The sequence below is a fragment of the Heterocephalus glaber genome, unplaced genomic scaffold, assembly GCF_053883595.1.
Source record: "Heterocephalus glaber isolate CG9 unplaced genomic scaffold, H.glaber_assembly_v1.0 deba00000331, whole genome shotgun sequence".
Taxonomy (NCBI): Eukaryota; Metazoa; Chordata; class Mammalia; order Rodentia; family Bathyergidae; genus Heterocephalus; species Heterocephalus glaber.
Window position 1 is genome coordinate 21,507,881 of NW_028258142.1, and position 16,641 is coordinate 21,524,521.

The window sequence follows — 16,641 nt, forward strand, 5'->3', positions numbered from 1 at the left end:
AATAGGAAAAAAATAAGAACCAAGATGCATCATGTAAAGGTACAAGTTCCCAATGATAAATGTAAATGTACTGTATACCTAAAATGTATCAATAAAAGAATTTAAGGAAAAAAGTTATAAACATCTTTAAAGGATCAGTGAAAACTATACCTAAAGAAATAAAGGAAAGTAGCTAGGCCTGGTGGCACATACTTGTAACCCCAGTACTTGGGAGGCTAAGGAGGAGGATCACAAGGTCCAGGCCAATCTGGGCTACATAGTGAGTTCAAAGCTAGCCTAAACTATATAGTGAGATCCTGTCTCAAAAAACCACATACAACAAACAACCAAAACACAAATGGAAAATAAAAAAGGAAAGTATGAGAACAATGTCTGATAAAATAGAGCATAGCAGTAAAAAAATATAAACCTTCATGACCTTGGGTTAGGTAATACTTTTATATGAGCTCAGAAACACTTCCAACAAAATGGTAAATTGAACAGCAGAGGAATTTCTGAGACAGATGGACAAGTCAAAGGTATCCTGAATTTTAAGCCTGAACAAATAGGACTACTGTGCCACTGAGTAAAGAGCAGAAAGATAAGAGCTGATTCAGGAAGATGATTCAGAGTTGACTATCTGATGCTTAAACCATTTAATTTAATTTAATTTCTTCTCCATTTGTCATTGATTAGATAATTCACTATTGGGGTAAATCCAAAACAGGAAAGAAAGGATCCGTATGTAATTCAGCTTGCTGCTTGTCAATGACTCCAATAAAAAGTCTGAATGTCAGAGTACAAAATGCTAGCTGGGGTTGAGGATTTAGCTCACTGGTTCTGGCACCTGCCTCACAAGTGCAAGGTCCCAAGTTTGATCCCTGGTACCAAAAAAAAAAAAAAAAAAAAAGAAACACTAACTGCTACAATAAATAAATACCATTATCTTAGTAGTTTAAGGTAGTTTGTTGCTTGCTTATATCAAATTTAATGTAATCAGTGGTCTGGAGAATGGAAGGAGTTGGAGGTGAGTTCTGCTTTGTCCAGTCCTTTAAAAAGACAGGCATCTCCCATGATATGATTCTACAATCTATAACAGGAGTCTTCCAAGACACCCCAGTCATCTTCCTGACATAAGGGAAAAGGTATGGAATTCAGAGGAAAATGACAAACACACCTCACTTCTGTCCATACTTCATTAGCAAGAATTTGGTCATAATGTTCCAGTCAATTTCAGAAATGGATGGAAGATGTTATTTTAACTCAATCTTTGTCAAAAAGAAAAAAAAAAAAAGGAAACTAGATAAAGTCCTTACCAGAGTAGCTGTGGATTCCAAATTAAACTTGAATAATACTTCCTTATTTTATACTCTATGAGCAATTCCCACAAACTATTAACAACTAAAGCCCAAAATAATCACTGCAAGAAAATGACAATATACAAAATGTCATAACCTGGATTTAATTAATGTGAAAACTAACTTTGCTGCAATCTTTCAAAGCTAACTTAAGCAAAATATGTATAACTTCAATTATAAACTTTCTTCTACTAGTCTTTGCTTGAGGAAGTAAAGCTGCCAAAGCAGTTTTGGTTTTAATTTATAAAGCTTTCAACTATAGAAGTAACAACAAGAGCAAAACAGAATGTTGTCTTAAAATTTAAAACAGGATTTTGTTCCACTATTAATTTTTTTCTGAGTTCAGAGTAAATATGGTTATATGAACGCCATATGGATTTAAATATTATGAATGAAAAAATGTTTCCAACTATGACAAAAATAGAGAAATATCAGCTATTAGTACATAAGAAATAAATCCTTTCTTGAGCCCCTTGCTAAATTATAATTATAAATCTTTCATCCATAGCATGTCTACCTATGTTATTAAATATTCTCCCTGTTTTAGGGTTTTTAAATAACTGCCTGAGATCTTAATTCAAAAAAATTAAAGAGATAAATTCATTATTTTGGACATAAAGGTAGTGTAGTTATTATAGGATGATAGGACTGTGTGTTTTCTATTTCACTTTACACACACACACACACACACACACACACACACACACTGCTCTTTTAAGCATGAATAAGCCTGACTGCTTCATGACTTCTTGTGATATCACAAAATGTCCTCTAAGGATCCAGTTGTTTTCTTTGAAAACTTGAAAAGGGAAATCCAGTGTCTCACATTCTGTTTGTTCCAGGTTCCACAAGCTTCTGCTACAGAATCAGTATTTCCCTGCAGTCAGTATCATGATCATGATTGCTGTCTCACAGACTTCCACTGCACTTGGATTGGTCAGAAGGAAGCAGAGGAGGAGCCATTCTGAACATGTTTTTCTCCTCCACATTCAAAATCAGCAGCCGGCACTCTCAGCTCCTCACACTCAAAGCACTGCTTAGGCTGGGAACTGCCACTTCTGAGAGGCAGCCAGTATGGGCATGTGCACACAGATTTGGCTCCCAGGAACCTGAACGCATACAGCTAAAGTCAAAGCAGAAGTGCGAACAAAAGCAAACAGCAGGCTCTTTCGAGAATAAGCATTTTAAAGCCTAAAGAAGTTCAAAGTTTCGATCACAGCCGTACCTAAAAGAGACTAAAAACTCCATTTCAAGGTCTGACGCTGTAACTGTTCTCACAGCAGCCATGCCAATTACAGCCTCATAACTTTCAGTCAGATAAAGGCTGGGAGGAAATAACAGAGATTCGTTAACCCAGGACAGTAAATCAGTTCAAGGGGATTTGAATCCACTTGCTGCCTGATGATGAACTCCACCCACCACCACGGGATGCACACTTCACTTCACTTCTGGAACCGCAGCAACTACGGACTGCACAGCAACGCCAGTGAGGCCATGGGGAAAGGCTACTCTGACGGAGGGTGCTATGAGCAACTTTTTGTCTCCCCAGAGGTGTTTGTGACTCTGGGTGTCATAAGCTTGCTGGAGAATATTCTGGTGATCGTGGCAATAGCTAAGAACAAGAATCTGCACTCCCCCATGTACTTTTTCATCTGTAGCCTGGCTGTGGCAGATATGCTGGTGAGTGTCTCGAATGGATCAGAAACCATTGTCATCACCCTCTTAAACAGTACAGATACAGACGCACAGAGCTTCACGGTGAACATTGATAATGTCATTGACTCGGTGATCTGTAGCTCCTTGCTTGCATCTATTTGCAGCCTGCTTTCCATTGCAGTGGACAGGTACTTTACTATCTTTTATGCTCTCCAGTACCATAACATCATGACGGTTAAGCGGGTTGGGATCATCATAAGTTGTATCTGGGCAGCTTGTACAGTTTCAGGCATTCTCTTCATCATTTACTCAGATAGTAGTGTTGTCATCATCTGTCTCATCACCATGTTCTTCACTATGCTCGCTCTCATGGCCTCTCTCTATGTCCACATGTTCCTGATGGCCAGACTTCACATTAAGAGGATTGCTGTCCTCCCAGGCACCGGTACCATCCGCCAAGGTGCTAACATGAAGGGTGCAATTACCTTGACCATACTGATTGGTGTTTTTGTTGTCTGCTGGGCCCCATTCTTTCTCCACTTAATATTCTACATTTCTTGTCCCCAAAATCCATACTGTGTGTGCTTCATGTCTCACTTTAACTTGTATCTCATACTGATCATGTGCAATTCGATCATCGATCCTCTCATTTATGCACTTCGGAGTCAAGAACTGAGGAAAACCTTCAAAGAGATCATCTGTTGCTATCCCTTGGGAGGCCTCTGTGACTTGTCTAGCAGATATTAAATGGAGTCAGAGAACACATTATAAACTTGCAAGAGACTTTTTCATTCTTGTACAACCTAAACGGTGTACTTCAGCAATTGTCATGTCTTCAGTGTAGTGCTTTGGTTAAAAATATCTATTGTATAAATTTAAGGTTATGATTTTTGATGTAAAAAATGTCCAGTCTCAGTATTATTTAAATGTCATGCTACTTTTCATTGTGGAATGTTAATGTGTATTATAGGTCACAGATACTTTAGAATTACAAAAATAGAGATATCTTTATTAAAAGCTTAACCATGTCTCTCCTGTTATTCATCAGAATTTGACACTGTGTTCTGGTAATAGAGAAATCAGAGCTTCATTAAATGTATTCTCATAAATGTTTTACTATATTATACTACCCAATACTGAAATGTAGAGGTTTGAGTCTAACATTTAAGGGGAAATATTTTGAAGAATATATACCTATTCATTAAATAAATCAGTACCATGAGTGAAATTTCAAATAACTTAGTAAAAGCTTGTCCTTCTCCCTGTGCAGAAGGAGAAATGAAGCTACTCTTGAGAGAAAACAGCTATCGGGAAATAAGTGATATTCTCTGTCAGAAAACTTTCATGTTTCTCAGAGACAGAAAGATTTATTTGCCCAAGTAAACAGCCTCATACTGCAGTTTGGGGAGGAAACAGCAGCTTACAGAAATCAAAGTGTTCTGGAAAACCTAAACTGTCATGTGAAGCTGAATTTCCTGATACAAAACTATCCACATCCAAGAATGATAAAATAAAGAATGGAGACTTTCTGCCACCTTCAACTAGGGACTTAGTGTCTGCTGAAATGTCTAGGAAAGTTACTATTCCATTTAGAGGTCCACCATTGTATCTTAACTATACAATTGATGATGAATTCTTTTACGTTTCTTATGGAGGTGACTTGCTGTTTACTTATTGTTTATTTCTTGAACCGAAGGATAAGTGCTGACCATTAAAGATTTTAACTTTCCAAATCAAATCCATAGCACAAGCATTTTCAGGCAATATTCATAAATACCTAAATGAGGGTACCTGTGATACTGGGACATTGTGAGTAGGAAATGAAGGCACTGACTGAATCTCAAAAGATGTCATGAACTAAACTAGCCTTCCACAGTCACATCTGGGAGAATAAATTCTTGTTTTGGTCCAAAATAATCCCACATTTTTGGCCACTGAGCAAAAAAAGCTGTGCTTTGTAGCCTGTGTGTACTATAAAATAAAGAGAAGAATATATTAGGCTGAAGATTAGCAGAAAACTATCTTATGATTGAATTTGTAAGGTCTTTATATGCTTGTGAGGTAGAGATCATGTACAAAGGTACATCTTCATTCAGATCTAAATGGTTTGCACATTACTTATAAAACCTGAGAAACACTTATCATCTGTATGGAAACATTGCCTCAAAATGTAATGGTGAAGTCATTACATTTGCAAATGAAACATGATACTGAAGTAGAATTGTAATCTCACTGATATGTCCATTTTAATGCAAAAATAAATGTGAGCTTTAAAATATAGACTAATGGGCCAGGGATTTAGCCCAGTGGTTCCGTCGCCTGCCTCGCAAGTGCAAGGACCCGAGTTCAATCCCCAGTACCAAAAAAAAGAATAAAATAAAATAAAATATAGACTACTATAACCCTCATAGCCTGCTATAGCTTGGATCTGAGTGTGCAGAGGCCCACAAGGTAAAGGCTTATTCCACAGGATGACACTACTGGGTAGTGGTGGAGCCTTGAAGAGGTGGGGCCGAATGGGAAGTCTTCAGGTCATTGAAGGTGTGGGACCCCAGCCCCTTCCTCTTTCTCTCCATTGTTCCCTGGCTATGAGGAGAGCCACAAACTTCTGCCATGATGTGCTGCCTGGCCACTGACCCAAACCAATGGAGCCAACTGATCATGGACTGAAACTTCTTAAAACTATGAGCCAAATAAATCCTTCTCTCTTTATAAGTTAACTATCCAAGTATTTATTAGAGTGAATGGAAGATCCTAACACAGTAGTACACAGATGGTATGTTTTCTATTGTTGCTATGCCTGTTCATTCATTCACATAATGATTCTGAGAAATCCTGGACACTGAAGACACTGAAAAAAGATTTGCAAGCATGGCATGTCTCCTGTAGTGGCTGTCCCTTCATTAGATTCTATTTCTCCTTTGTGTGTCATCTCAGATGCTCAATAAAAAATCCCAACTTTATTTTTATATTAACACTTTCTTCTGGACAAGTTTATAGTGTACAATGGCTATGAACAACCACCAGGCTCCCCTAGATGCTCATGGCATAATTTTGGACTTCAGCGTCTTTTGGACTTCAGGGTCTTTTGATGTTGAGACTCTTATTCACTTGTCTGATTCACCAAAACTTCCCCAATTATATCATTTTCCATTACTCCAGTAAAATATTTAAGTTCACCCAGAAGTAAAGTACTTAACCAAGGCATCCCTGACCTTCATTCTATGTCCATTAAAATTTGGAGCCTTTCTAGCTCTAACTGAATGTCTATTGGTTTAATCAGGATGATGTTATGGTTGAAACTCTAGGCAGAAACCAATGTATACAGTATCAGAGCTGGGAAGTGTAGAGGAGAGTGGAGTTGGAGATTTGGAGGAAAAAGAGATTTGAAATACACACAACGAAGGCATCATAGGACACTGACCACTACAGCAGATGCAGAAGAGGTGGTTGTTCCAGGTAGAGAACTTTAAATATATATTGTAGAACTCCATGAGGATTTTCACCATAAGAGAAGATTATATTTCTACTCCCTTCAGCCTACATCTAACAGGAGCATGTCATTGAGATAAGGCCTACAAAGGTATCCAACCGCTATATGTAGATTCCAGACTGGCTCTCAGATCCTGGCCAGTTCAATACTGCAGTCTCATTTTTCCCACTATTTTATTTCTATAAATTATACCTCCACTATTTTTGTGTAGGCTCCTTTGAGAATAGGGAGTCATGTGTTCTTGTTTATATTCCCACAGGATCTAGCATATTTGACATAAAAGAGATATTAAAGCATGTCTAATACAAATATAAATATAATATTTTTTATTTCTGAAAATGGTTTCCAAGATAGTCTCACTTTGGATATTCTTGATTCTATAGCTATTTCAGTGGTTATGAATGAACTTTCTTCAGCAGTGACTGCCTAGCTCTCATACCCTTCTGCTACCTTACCTGTCTTCAGAGAAGGACAATAGGTTCCTTGAGGAAGGAGCTGGGTTTGTATTAACTTACCTACACACAAGAATATGGTGAAAACCACGTCTAGCCACCCTTCTAAATAGACATGATCAATAATTATAGATATGGAATTATGGCACAAATGAAGTAATAAAGAAAGGTCTGTCCCGTTGGGTAATCTTGGGCTTGTTTACTGGGGATAGAAGTAATTAGTAATAGTTTTCACCACGTCAAACATTGATTCAACCACCCAAGGTGTTAGGAGTTAGAGATGTGTGTGTGTGTGTGCGTGTGTGTGTGTGTGTGTGTGTGTGTGGTTTTGGTACCAGGGATTGAACTCGGGTCCTTGCGCTTGCAAGGAGGGTGGTGGGACCACTAAGCTAAATCTCTGGCCCTAGAGCTGTTTGAAGATAAGGACACTGGTTTGTCTAAAACTTAGTATACAAATGAGAACATCTCCCCATGGCATCTCCATTAGGGATAAACACACATGGGATATAGTGAGTGGAAAGCAAGGTATAACATTATGTCTGTGGCACTCTCACCTCCACTCCAGTGGAAACTGAATTGTAGGATCTGGTCTATCCTATAGGTCCAAAATCACCCCTCCCTCCTACTAAATCCACGTGTTGACATCTTGCCACCTACCAGCCAACGGGATAATAATTCCTGCACATCATGACTGAAAAGGCAGAGAAAGAAAATACATGGTAAAAAGAAAAGGAAAAAAGAGAGAGGAAGCTTGTTGAATCAATTTTCCACCTCAGCCTAATGGAAATATAAGTAAAAAGCCAAATAAACAAATAATGTCATAAAACCTGTACTCATGAGCCCCTGCTTTAAATACATACTGACCCAATCCCTCTGGTGGCTCAAGAATTTCTACATAAGGAGGATAAGGGTGCAAAATTGTTGAAGGAGTCGTAGAAGACTATCTTGAAGCCTTTGGCACAGCAGTCACCTTTCATGTGGGTTGTGTGTCTTCTTGAAAATTATCTGGATGAAGATTTGAAGATCTTAATGCAAACAATAATAAACTTGGGCACTAAAGGAGTCCTAGGATATATCTCCATCAGAGCAGTTCTTTTGTTTGGTGAAAAAAAGTGGGATAAAAACAGAAAGGAACATGACAAAGAGTATTGTCTTCTCTTCTACCCATTTTTGTCATTCCATTAATCCGGTGTTATTCTAACTTGTTTTTTAACTTGTAGGATATTTTGTCCTTTAACAGTTCTCCCACTAACCTAAAAACCAGTGCTACTATACCTGTTATGCATTCTCAATTAATGCCTCCTAGTTGAATTCTTTTATATTTCTTTTGTGGTTTTTCCATTGAATTTGTTCTATTGTGATACAAGAATGCCAGAAGAAAAATTTTTTTAAAAAAACCCTGCACATTCATATTACTTGGGTTCATTAGACCAATGGTTTGGTTCAAGTAGTTAAAAAATGTGAGCACCTTCCACTGCATTTGACCTAGATTATTCAGCCTCACAGAATCTTACTGGAAAGAATACACTTCTAACACAAATAAAAGGAGGTTACAAGGACTCTACATTTACTGCAAAAATTTTATAGCATATTTATCAAGGTCCAAGAGAGGAAGTCATCACATACCTATATTATAGCATCAGAAAAGGAATGAAGGGATAAAGAAAATTAGTTCAAGGGCCAGGGATTTAGCTCAGTGGTTCCACCACCTGCCTCAAAAGCGCAAGGTCCTGAGTTCGATCCCCGGTACGGAAAAAAAAAAAATTAATTTAAATTAGTCAAGCTGCAGTACAAACAGATGTATTCTCGAAATAGTCCTGAAAAAGGAAAATAAATGGCTACAAAAAATATTGCCAAGAATTTAATTACAAAATTTGAGTGATCTTTCACAAATGGCTGCTGTAAATTTTCATCTATCAAATTGATATTTTTAAAAACAAAATGAAAAATATTCAAAGTTGTTGAGGCAGCAAAATAGGTGATTTCTATCTTTGTATGTTCAAATGTAAATTGATACAATTATTTTCAAGGACACTATATAATATGTATCACAAACATTAAAAATGTCCATCCTTTGATCACTGCATTGCAATTCATTGTAAAAGAAGGATTGCTAGATTAAGAAGTTATCACCTGTTGAAGAGCCTACATCACTTTCCAGAAGTACCTAGCTGATGTTCATTGATTCTATATCTGATGTGGTTATCTTCAAAAATCCTAGAGTTTATTAGTGACACATCATTTCATCGTTTTTCTATTATACAAAATATTGGTAGATAGGAAATAAGGAAATAACTTTTTGATATCTAACACATACCTTTTCTTCTGTTCACTCTTATTCTATTTATGATGATTTGTGAAAAAAGACTAAATATAAAAGAAATTACTTTTGAATGAGATTACATCTTAAATATGAACTTTCCAACTGCTACATAGATTCAGAGGAACTGTCTGGTGTCCCCTATACCGTCAGTGGCAGTGATAGCTCCTTACTCTTCATTTCAGGTTTCCCTATACCAAATGTCCAGAGTACCCTGTGAATAAATAAAATATGCCTTTACCAATCATAAAGATCTAGAACTAAACTCTGGTTACTCCACTTTATAGCAAGATTTTGTTAAAGTTAATTTTCTCATCATTAAGTATGCCTAATACATGCATGGTTGGTATCTTAAAAGAACAAAAGAAAAATAAGATTAAGGATATAAAAAATCCACAAAATAATACTCAATACATATAGGCACTAAAAAAAGGTAATTGTATTTTAAGTACAAAGTAAATGGATAAATTTTGCAAGAATATAGTCTTCTTAGATTTATCAACAATTTCCAGATACTCAGTGTTAGCAATAAACGTACTGAAGCCTTGGGTTTAACTATGTATCTTTCCTTAAATCACACTTAATAATTTCCTGTGTACAAATTAATATATTTGAATATAATAGATACAGGGGATGTCTGTGCACTAAAGGATAATTTGTCATCATCAGTGTTACAAATTTTGACACATCCAATACTGCAAAAGGTTAATTAAAAAGATAATTGCCAAACATGAAATAATCAATTAGCCCATCTTTTTCTGAGATCAATTACTTATTAACTTTTATGCTTTGAACTTAACTAGTACAAAGAATCATTACCCAAGTCAAAGTTACTGATTTATACCAAAGCACTGTACATGAGAGTAGAAAGAGCATCTGCTTTGTACTGAGTCTTAGTTTCAAATCTCAAATATACCACTTATCAGCTCTAGAATCCTCATTGAATTATTTAACTGTTCTAAGCAACTAGAGTGTAATCCTTGAAATGATATATCTCTTCTCTTATGGTTAATAAAAGATATTTTTAAAAGTAGAATTTGATAACTGATTTACAAATCTAGTGTAGGGCTTGTCACTATAGGTAGCTACTATTACAATAATCAAACTACAGACAAAAATTTATCAGATCCTTGATTCTAGAAATTCAACAGCAATAAGGACATGAGAATCCTCAATTCTCTAGAGTTAAAAGACAGCAATCTATTCATATCTGTTTTTGACATTTTATTTATTTTAAGAAGTAGAGGAAATAAAAACAGACATCTATGTTTATTGTTTTTAAATATGAAGAAATTTTGAACATTCCAAAAATATTGAGTGAGAATAGTGAGCGGAATTTGGTAGGAGGACACAGGCTATCTTGATAGCATCAGAAATGTTCTAATTCTTATGTTGAATAAAATGTTTAATGTATAGTTTAATATTATGCTTCATAACTTAGACCTATATAGTATGTACTTGTATATGTATTCAATACTACAATGAAAATGCATCATGAGCAGGAACATAAAAAGCTGTATTTGCATATAATAAATAAAAGATTTCTAGCACTATTTAATATGGCCACTTTGAAAAAAATGAAAGAGGACCTTCAATCTAAGACAGAAATGGTTGAATTTGGTCCTGGTTTAATTAAACTAATAATCACAGTTTATAATTATGAAGTGTTTTCACTGTCAAGAGACAACTGGAGGCTTCACAAATATAAAGACACATGGAAAATTTTGGCAACTCAGGGACTCCACTACAAATGAAACTGTTATAGTTTGTTTTCCAAATCTAATAATCTAAAATTTATGAAACATTTTTCTATATACTCAAATCACCACTAAATATAATTCTAAAGGGACAATATAACAATAATTTTGGTCATAATTCTTCCTGAGAATAAAACACTTTGATTAAAATTTTGTTTACTATAACCAACTCCCTACAATGAATGTAATCAAAACAGCCAGACCCAAGCACAAAAAAACCACATGATCATCTCAACAGATGCAGAAAAACATCTGACCAAGTACAACACCCATTCATGAAAAAAAAACCTTACAGAAAATTTGATTAGATGGTATTTACTTCAATCTAATAAAAGGCATCTATGACACACCAACAGCCAACATCATACTAAATGGACAAAAAAAGTGAAAGCTTTTACTCTAAAATCAGGAACAAGACAAGGATGTTCACTGCCACCACTCTTATTCACTTTAGTTCTGGAAACATTAGCCAGAGCAATTAAACAAGAGAAAGAAACAAAAGCAATAAAGATAGGAAAGAAAGAAGTTAAATTATCATTATTTGCAAATTACATAATACTCTGCATAAAGACCCCCAAAACTCCACCAGAATTCTTCTAGATTTAATGACCAAATTCAGTAGCATATCTAGATACAAAGTCAAGCTCAAAACCCAATAGCATTCCTGTACACAAATAACAAACCACTGAGAGAAATTAGAGAAACAACATCTTTCACAATAACATCAAAAAAGAGAGAGAAATACTTAGAAATCAGTCTAAGAAAGGAAGTAAAAGACTTTTACATTGAAAACTTTAGTACTCTGAAAAAGAAGATCAAAGAGGATATCAGATAATTGAAAGATATTCCTTGTTCTTGGACAGGAAGAATCAATATAGTGAGCATGGCCGTACTTCCAAAATTGTTATACAGATTTAATGCAATTTCAATCAAAATACCAATAGGTATCTCACAGAATTAGGGAAAATAATCCTGAAATTCATTTGAACCAGAGACCTAGAATAACAAAAGCAATCCTGAGCAACAAAGGCAACCCTGGAGGTATGCCTCACCTGAAATTACACTATAAAGCTTCTGTGATAAAAACAGCATGATACTGGCAATTAAAAAACAGACCTGAGGCGGTGCGGGCTCGGCCTTCCAGATTGACGGGTGGCGGGTGGCTGGGGGTGCGAGGGAACCGTTGCTTGTCTGAGTCGCTCTCCTCTAGGCTCCGCCGGGCGGTCGGCATGGCCCGTGGTAATCAACGAGAACTTGCCCGACAGAAGAATATGAGGAAAACCCAAGAAATCAGCAAGGGAAAAAGAAAAGAGGATAGCTTGACTACTTCTCAAAGAAAGCAGAGGGACTCTGAGATCATGCAACAAAAGCAGAAGGCAGCTAATGAGAAGTCTATGCGAACAGGAGAAAAATAATGACCAGCTCTGGGAAACGAGGATGCTACTGCCAACTGGTACATCATAAGCTCCAAGATCAGGATTCCTTAGAATGAACACGCATTACATGTGTTAGAACTCATCCTCAAAACTGTTTACCTCAAACTTTGTTTTTTGGCCTTAGTGTGATGTTTTAGAACCATTCTTCAAAGAATAAAGCATCATGCATGTAAAACAACAACAACAACAACAACAACAAAAAAAAAACAGACCTGAGGATCAATGGAGCAGATTAGAAAATGCAGAAACAACTCCAAGCAACTCCAATGCTACTTTATCTTTGAAAAAGGAGCCATACATGTTCACTGGAACAAAGATACATCTTTAATAAATAGTACTGGAATAACTGGCTTTCAACATGCTGAAGATTAAAACTAGACCAATATCTTTCATCATGCACTAAACTAAAATCTAAATGGATCAAAAATCTAAATATTAAAACAGAAACACTAAATCTGCTGGAAGAGAGAACAGGTAGAACTCTGGAAGACATTGGTGTAGGCAAAGACTTTATGAACAAAACCCTGATCACACAGGTAATATCACAAAGAATCAACAACTATGATCTCATCTTATTAAAAAGCTTTTGCATAGCAAACCACCAACAGACTGAAGAGACAACCCACAGTATGCGAAAAAAAATTTAGCAATTTTTTTCCTCAACAAATGACTAATATATAGAATATATAAAAAACTCAAAAAATCAGACCACCAAATTTAAAGACCCAATTCAAAAATGAGCATCTGAAATGAATACACTTCTCAGATAAAGAAGTACAAATGGTAAATAAGTACATGAAAAAATGTTCAACATCACTGTTTATTCGAGAGATACAAATTAAAACAATGCTGGGATTCCATCTCACTCCAGAAAGAGCGGCTATTATCAAAAAAACAACCAATAACAAATGCTGGCGGAGTTGTGGGGAAAAAGGAACCCTTCTCCACTGTTGGTGGGAGTGTAGACTGTTGAAAACATTGTGGGAATCAATGTGGAGACTCCTCAAAAAACTAAAGCTATTTGACCTAGCTATTCCTCTTCTGGGTATCTTCCTGAAAGAATTAACAGCAACATATGCACACTCATGTTTATAGCAGCATAGTTTGTAATAGTTAAATCTTGGAAACAGCCCAAATGTCCAGTAACAGATGAATAGATAAAGATATGGGTTTTTTTATACAATGGAGTACTACTCAACCATCAAAAGGGATAAGTTTGAGACATTTCTAACCAAATAGATGCACTTTGAGACCATACTCTTAAGTGAAACAAATTGGGCACACATATTCAAATGTCATATGCATTCTCTGGTGTGAGAAACTGATAGTGTAAATAAGGACCAAAATGTACAATAGGTATTAGAAATGAGAAGAAAATATCCAAATGAGATGTAGAACAAGGGAGAGGGGAAGGGAAAAGGAAAGAAAAGACCAGGAAAAAAGGAATAGAATGAAAAAGTGGAAACAAAGCTTTTGTAAATAAAGAGAAGAAGAAGAGTTGAAGGGAGAGGAGAGGAAAGAAGAAAAAGAAGAAGCAAGATATATCATGCACAAGTACAAAATCCCTGTTAGATGTTGTCATTATATATATCTAAGTAAAATAAAAAGAGCAAAAATAATAGGAGTGGTGAAAGTGGACAACCTTGTCTATTTCTCAATCTTAAAAGAAGCACTTTCAGCTTTTTGTTATTCTGTATGATACTGGTTGTGGGTTTTTCTTAGACAGCCTTTATTATGTTGAAGTATGTTCCCTGTATACCTGATTTGTTGAGTTTTTGTCATGAAGCAATGTTGTGATTTATCAGGTATTTTTAGGGGGGACATTGATTGAGATAATCATATGGTCCTTCTCCATTCTGTTGATGTATTATGTTTATAGATACGTATATGTTGTACTATCCTTGCATCTTTGGCCTCAATCTTACCTGATCATGGCATATGATCTTTTTGATATATGATTAAATTCTGTTTGCTATCATTTTGTTAGAATTTTTTTGGATCAATATTTATCAGAGATATTAGTGTATTTTTAAGTTGTATATTTAGCTAGATTTACAATCAGGGTAATGTTATCCTTGTGGAATGAGTTTGGAAATGTTCCCTTCTCAATTTTTAGGAATAATTTGAAGGGAATTGGTATTAACACATAATGGAATATTATACAGCTATAAAGAATGATAAATTTGAGACATTTATAGGAAAATTGATACACCTGGGAAATATAATGTTAAGTGAAATAAGTCAGACACACAAGCTTAAATACCTTGAGTAAGGCAAAATATAGAGAAAGAGCAAAATAAAGGTCTGATAAAGGAAATAGAAGATAGATCTTTTCCAAACAGGAAGGGGTACAAGAGACTAAGTATGAAGGGAGAGTAGAAATGAAAGAGAACTCAAAATATTTAAGATGTGTTGTGTACATGTACCAAGAATCCATAACAGATGCAAACATTATGTGATAAACACAAACTAACAATAATAATAACAATAAAAATGAGGAAAGGGGATCTAAAGATAGAGGAAAGAAAGTGGATGGTGGGAGAGGAGAATAAAAAAGAATCAGAATGTGTTAAGTAAGTGTACCTACTCCCTAAGATGAAAGTAAATTTCATGTATTGCAAGTATGTATTAATAGAATAAAACTAAATAAAATTAAAGCTTGCTAGAATTCAGCAATGAAATTATTCAGTATTGGGACCCTCTTTGTTAGAAGATTTTTCACTACTGATTCAATTTCCTTATCTATTTAAAATAACATAATATTTATATTTTTACTTAATTCTTTGATTCATAAAGAAATTTAAAAATACTTTAGAGTGATTATTTTTGTAATTTTTTAACATAAGATTGCTTACATGATGTTGAAAATTATACTCTGAATATAATTTTACTTACTAGTTTTATAGCTGCTAGCTACTTAGTATCAATTTAGAAACACAATCTATACATGCTACCTCTAATTTTCCTTTCTAGACTGTCACATCATATACAGTGGTCCTTCAGTTCACAAACTTAATTTGTTCTACAATTTTGGAAAAGATTGCCACGTTTGTGTTTGTGTAGTAAAGATGGCCACTGTTGTGTTTGTCACCCAATGCAGAATTTGCAAACAAAAACAAAATTTTGCCAAATGCTTCTGTTTGTGAACCAAATTGTTTTTAAGCAAAAAAGTTTGTGAACCAAGATATCATAGTATCTACCTATTCTACATCAACATCTTATTTTCACGTAAGTTCAAAGTGTCTCAAACTTAAATGTTCAGTGATACAGAAACCTGATCCCTTCTTTTTTCTTTTTTCTTTCCTTGTATATTCATAATTCCATCATTCTCCTTGAGGAAAAAATTCAAAACGTCAGCCACTTTACACTTTCATTCAATATGTAAATTAGTGAGATCTCAGATGGATGTGTGGTACATCAACCCTGGCAGAAATGTCTGTGACTCTTTGGATGTACACTTGAGAGACATGGAAAGCAAATCAGTTCTATGATTTCAAAATTTTTACAAAAATAGAAAGATGAGGGCATGGCTGATTTGTTTGGGTTTGGTAGGCTTTTTGAGAAACTGTGTAATCCCCACAGACAGAGAAGTCTGGGTTATAAATGTAAATTTGGTAGCTGTGAGTATGCGCCGAGTGGAAGATAGCACTTAAATAATTCCTCAGTGTGTCTTCTAGCCTGCAATCTTTTCTCCTACTTTCTCCTAAGCTGATTCCAATAAAACTCACATCCCCAAAACTACATGAAATATGTTCTTGGCACTGTAACCAAGAGTTCTACAATTATTAAATGCAATAATTACCAGTTGGGCTTATTTTATTTAGGCCAAAAATAAACACTAACATGTTTATTTCTTTTCCCCGTGGTTTGGTCCATAGGAAACCAAACTCCTTGTTTTTCCTCCTACCTCAAAAGTTTCTTTTCTCTCAGTCTCCTTTGAAGACTTCTCTTTTTTCCCAAACACTTAGATATCTGATATCCCACAGCTCAGTGCTTTGTACTCCTCTGTCTATTCTTACTTATTTGTTGAAAGGGTCTTGAAGCATGAAATACTATTGCTAAGATAAAGATCCCAAATGTACATTTTCAATGTAAATATCTTTCTCCAACAATAGACTTGCTTACTCGACTGTTCTGACCACCTATACAGGAATTTCTTCCTTTCTTCCTTTTCAGTACACAGGACTGAA

The 16,641-nt window shown here is 35.4% G+C and overlaps 2 protein-coding genes across 2 annotated transcripts; both read left to right on the forward strand.

Moving 5' to 3' along the window:
• Positions 1 to 2,260: 2,260 nt before the first annotated feature.
• Mc4r (melanocortin 4 receptor) lies at positions 2,261 to 5,756 on the forward strand. Its single transcript, XM_004858430.4, has one exon. It carries the CDS (start codon positions 2,739 to 2,741, stop codon positions 3,738 to 3,740), a length of 1,002 nt encoding a protein of 333 aa, XP_004858487.1. The 5' UTR covers positions 2,261 to 2,738; the 3' UTR covers positions 3,741 to 5,756.
• A 6,437-nt stretch (positions 5,757 to 12,193) lies between these two features.
• Positions 12,194 to 12,631, forward strand: LOC101725594 (small EDRK-rich factor 1). Its single transcript, XM_004858429.4, has one exon. The coding sequence runs from the start codon at positions 12,245 to 12,247 to the stop codon at positions 12,428 to 12,430; it is 186 nt and encodes a 61-aa protein (XP_004858486.1). The 5' UTR covers positions 12,194 to 12,244; the 3' UTR covers positions 12,431 to 12,631.
• The last annotated feature ends 4,010 nt before the right edge of the window (positions 12,632 to 16,641 follow it).

Excerpts from the sequence above, each read along its gene's own strand:
- Mc4r (XM_004858430.4), top strand. The coding sequence starts at position 2,739 with ATGATGAACTCCACCCACCACCACGGGATGCACACTTCACTTCACTTC.
- LOC101725594 (XM_004858429.4), top strand. The coding sequence starts at position 12,245 with ATGGCCCGTGGTAATCAACGAGAACTTGCCCGACAGAAGAATATGAGG.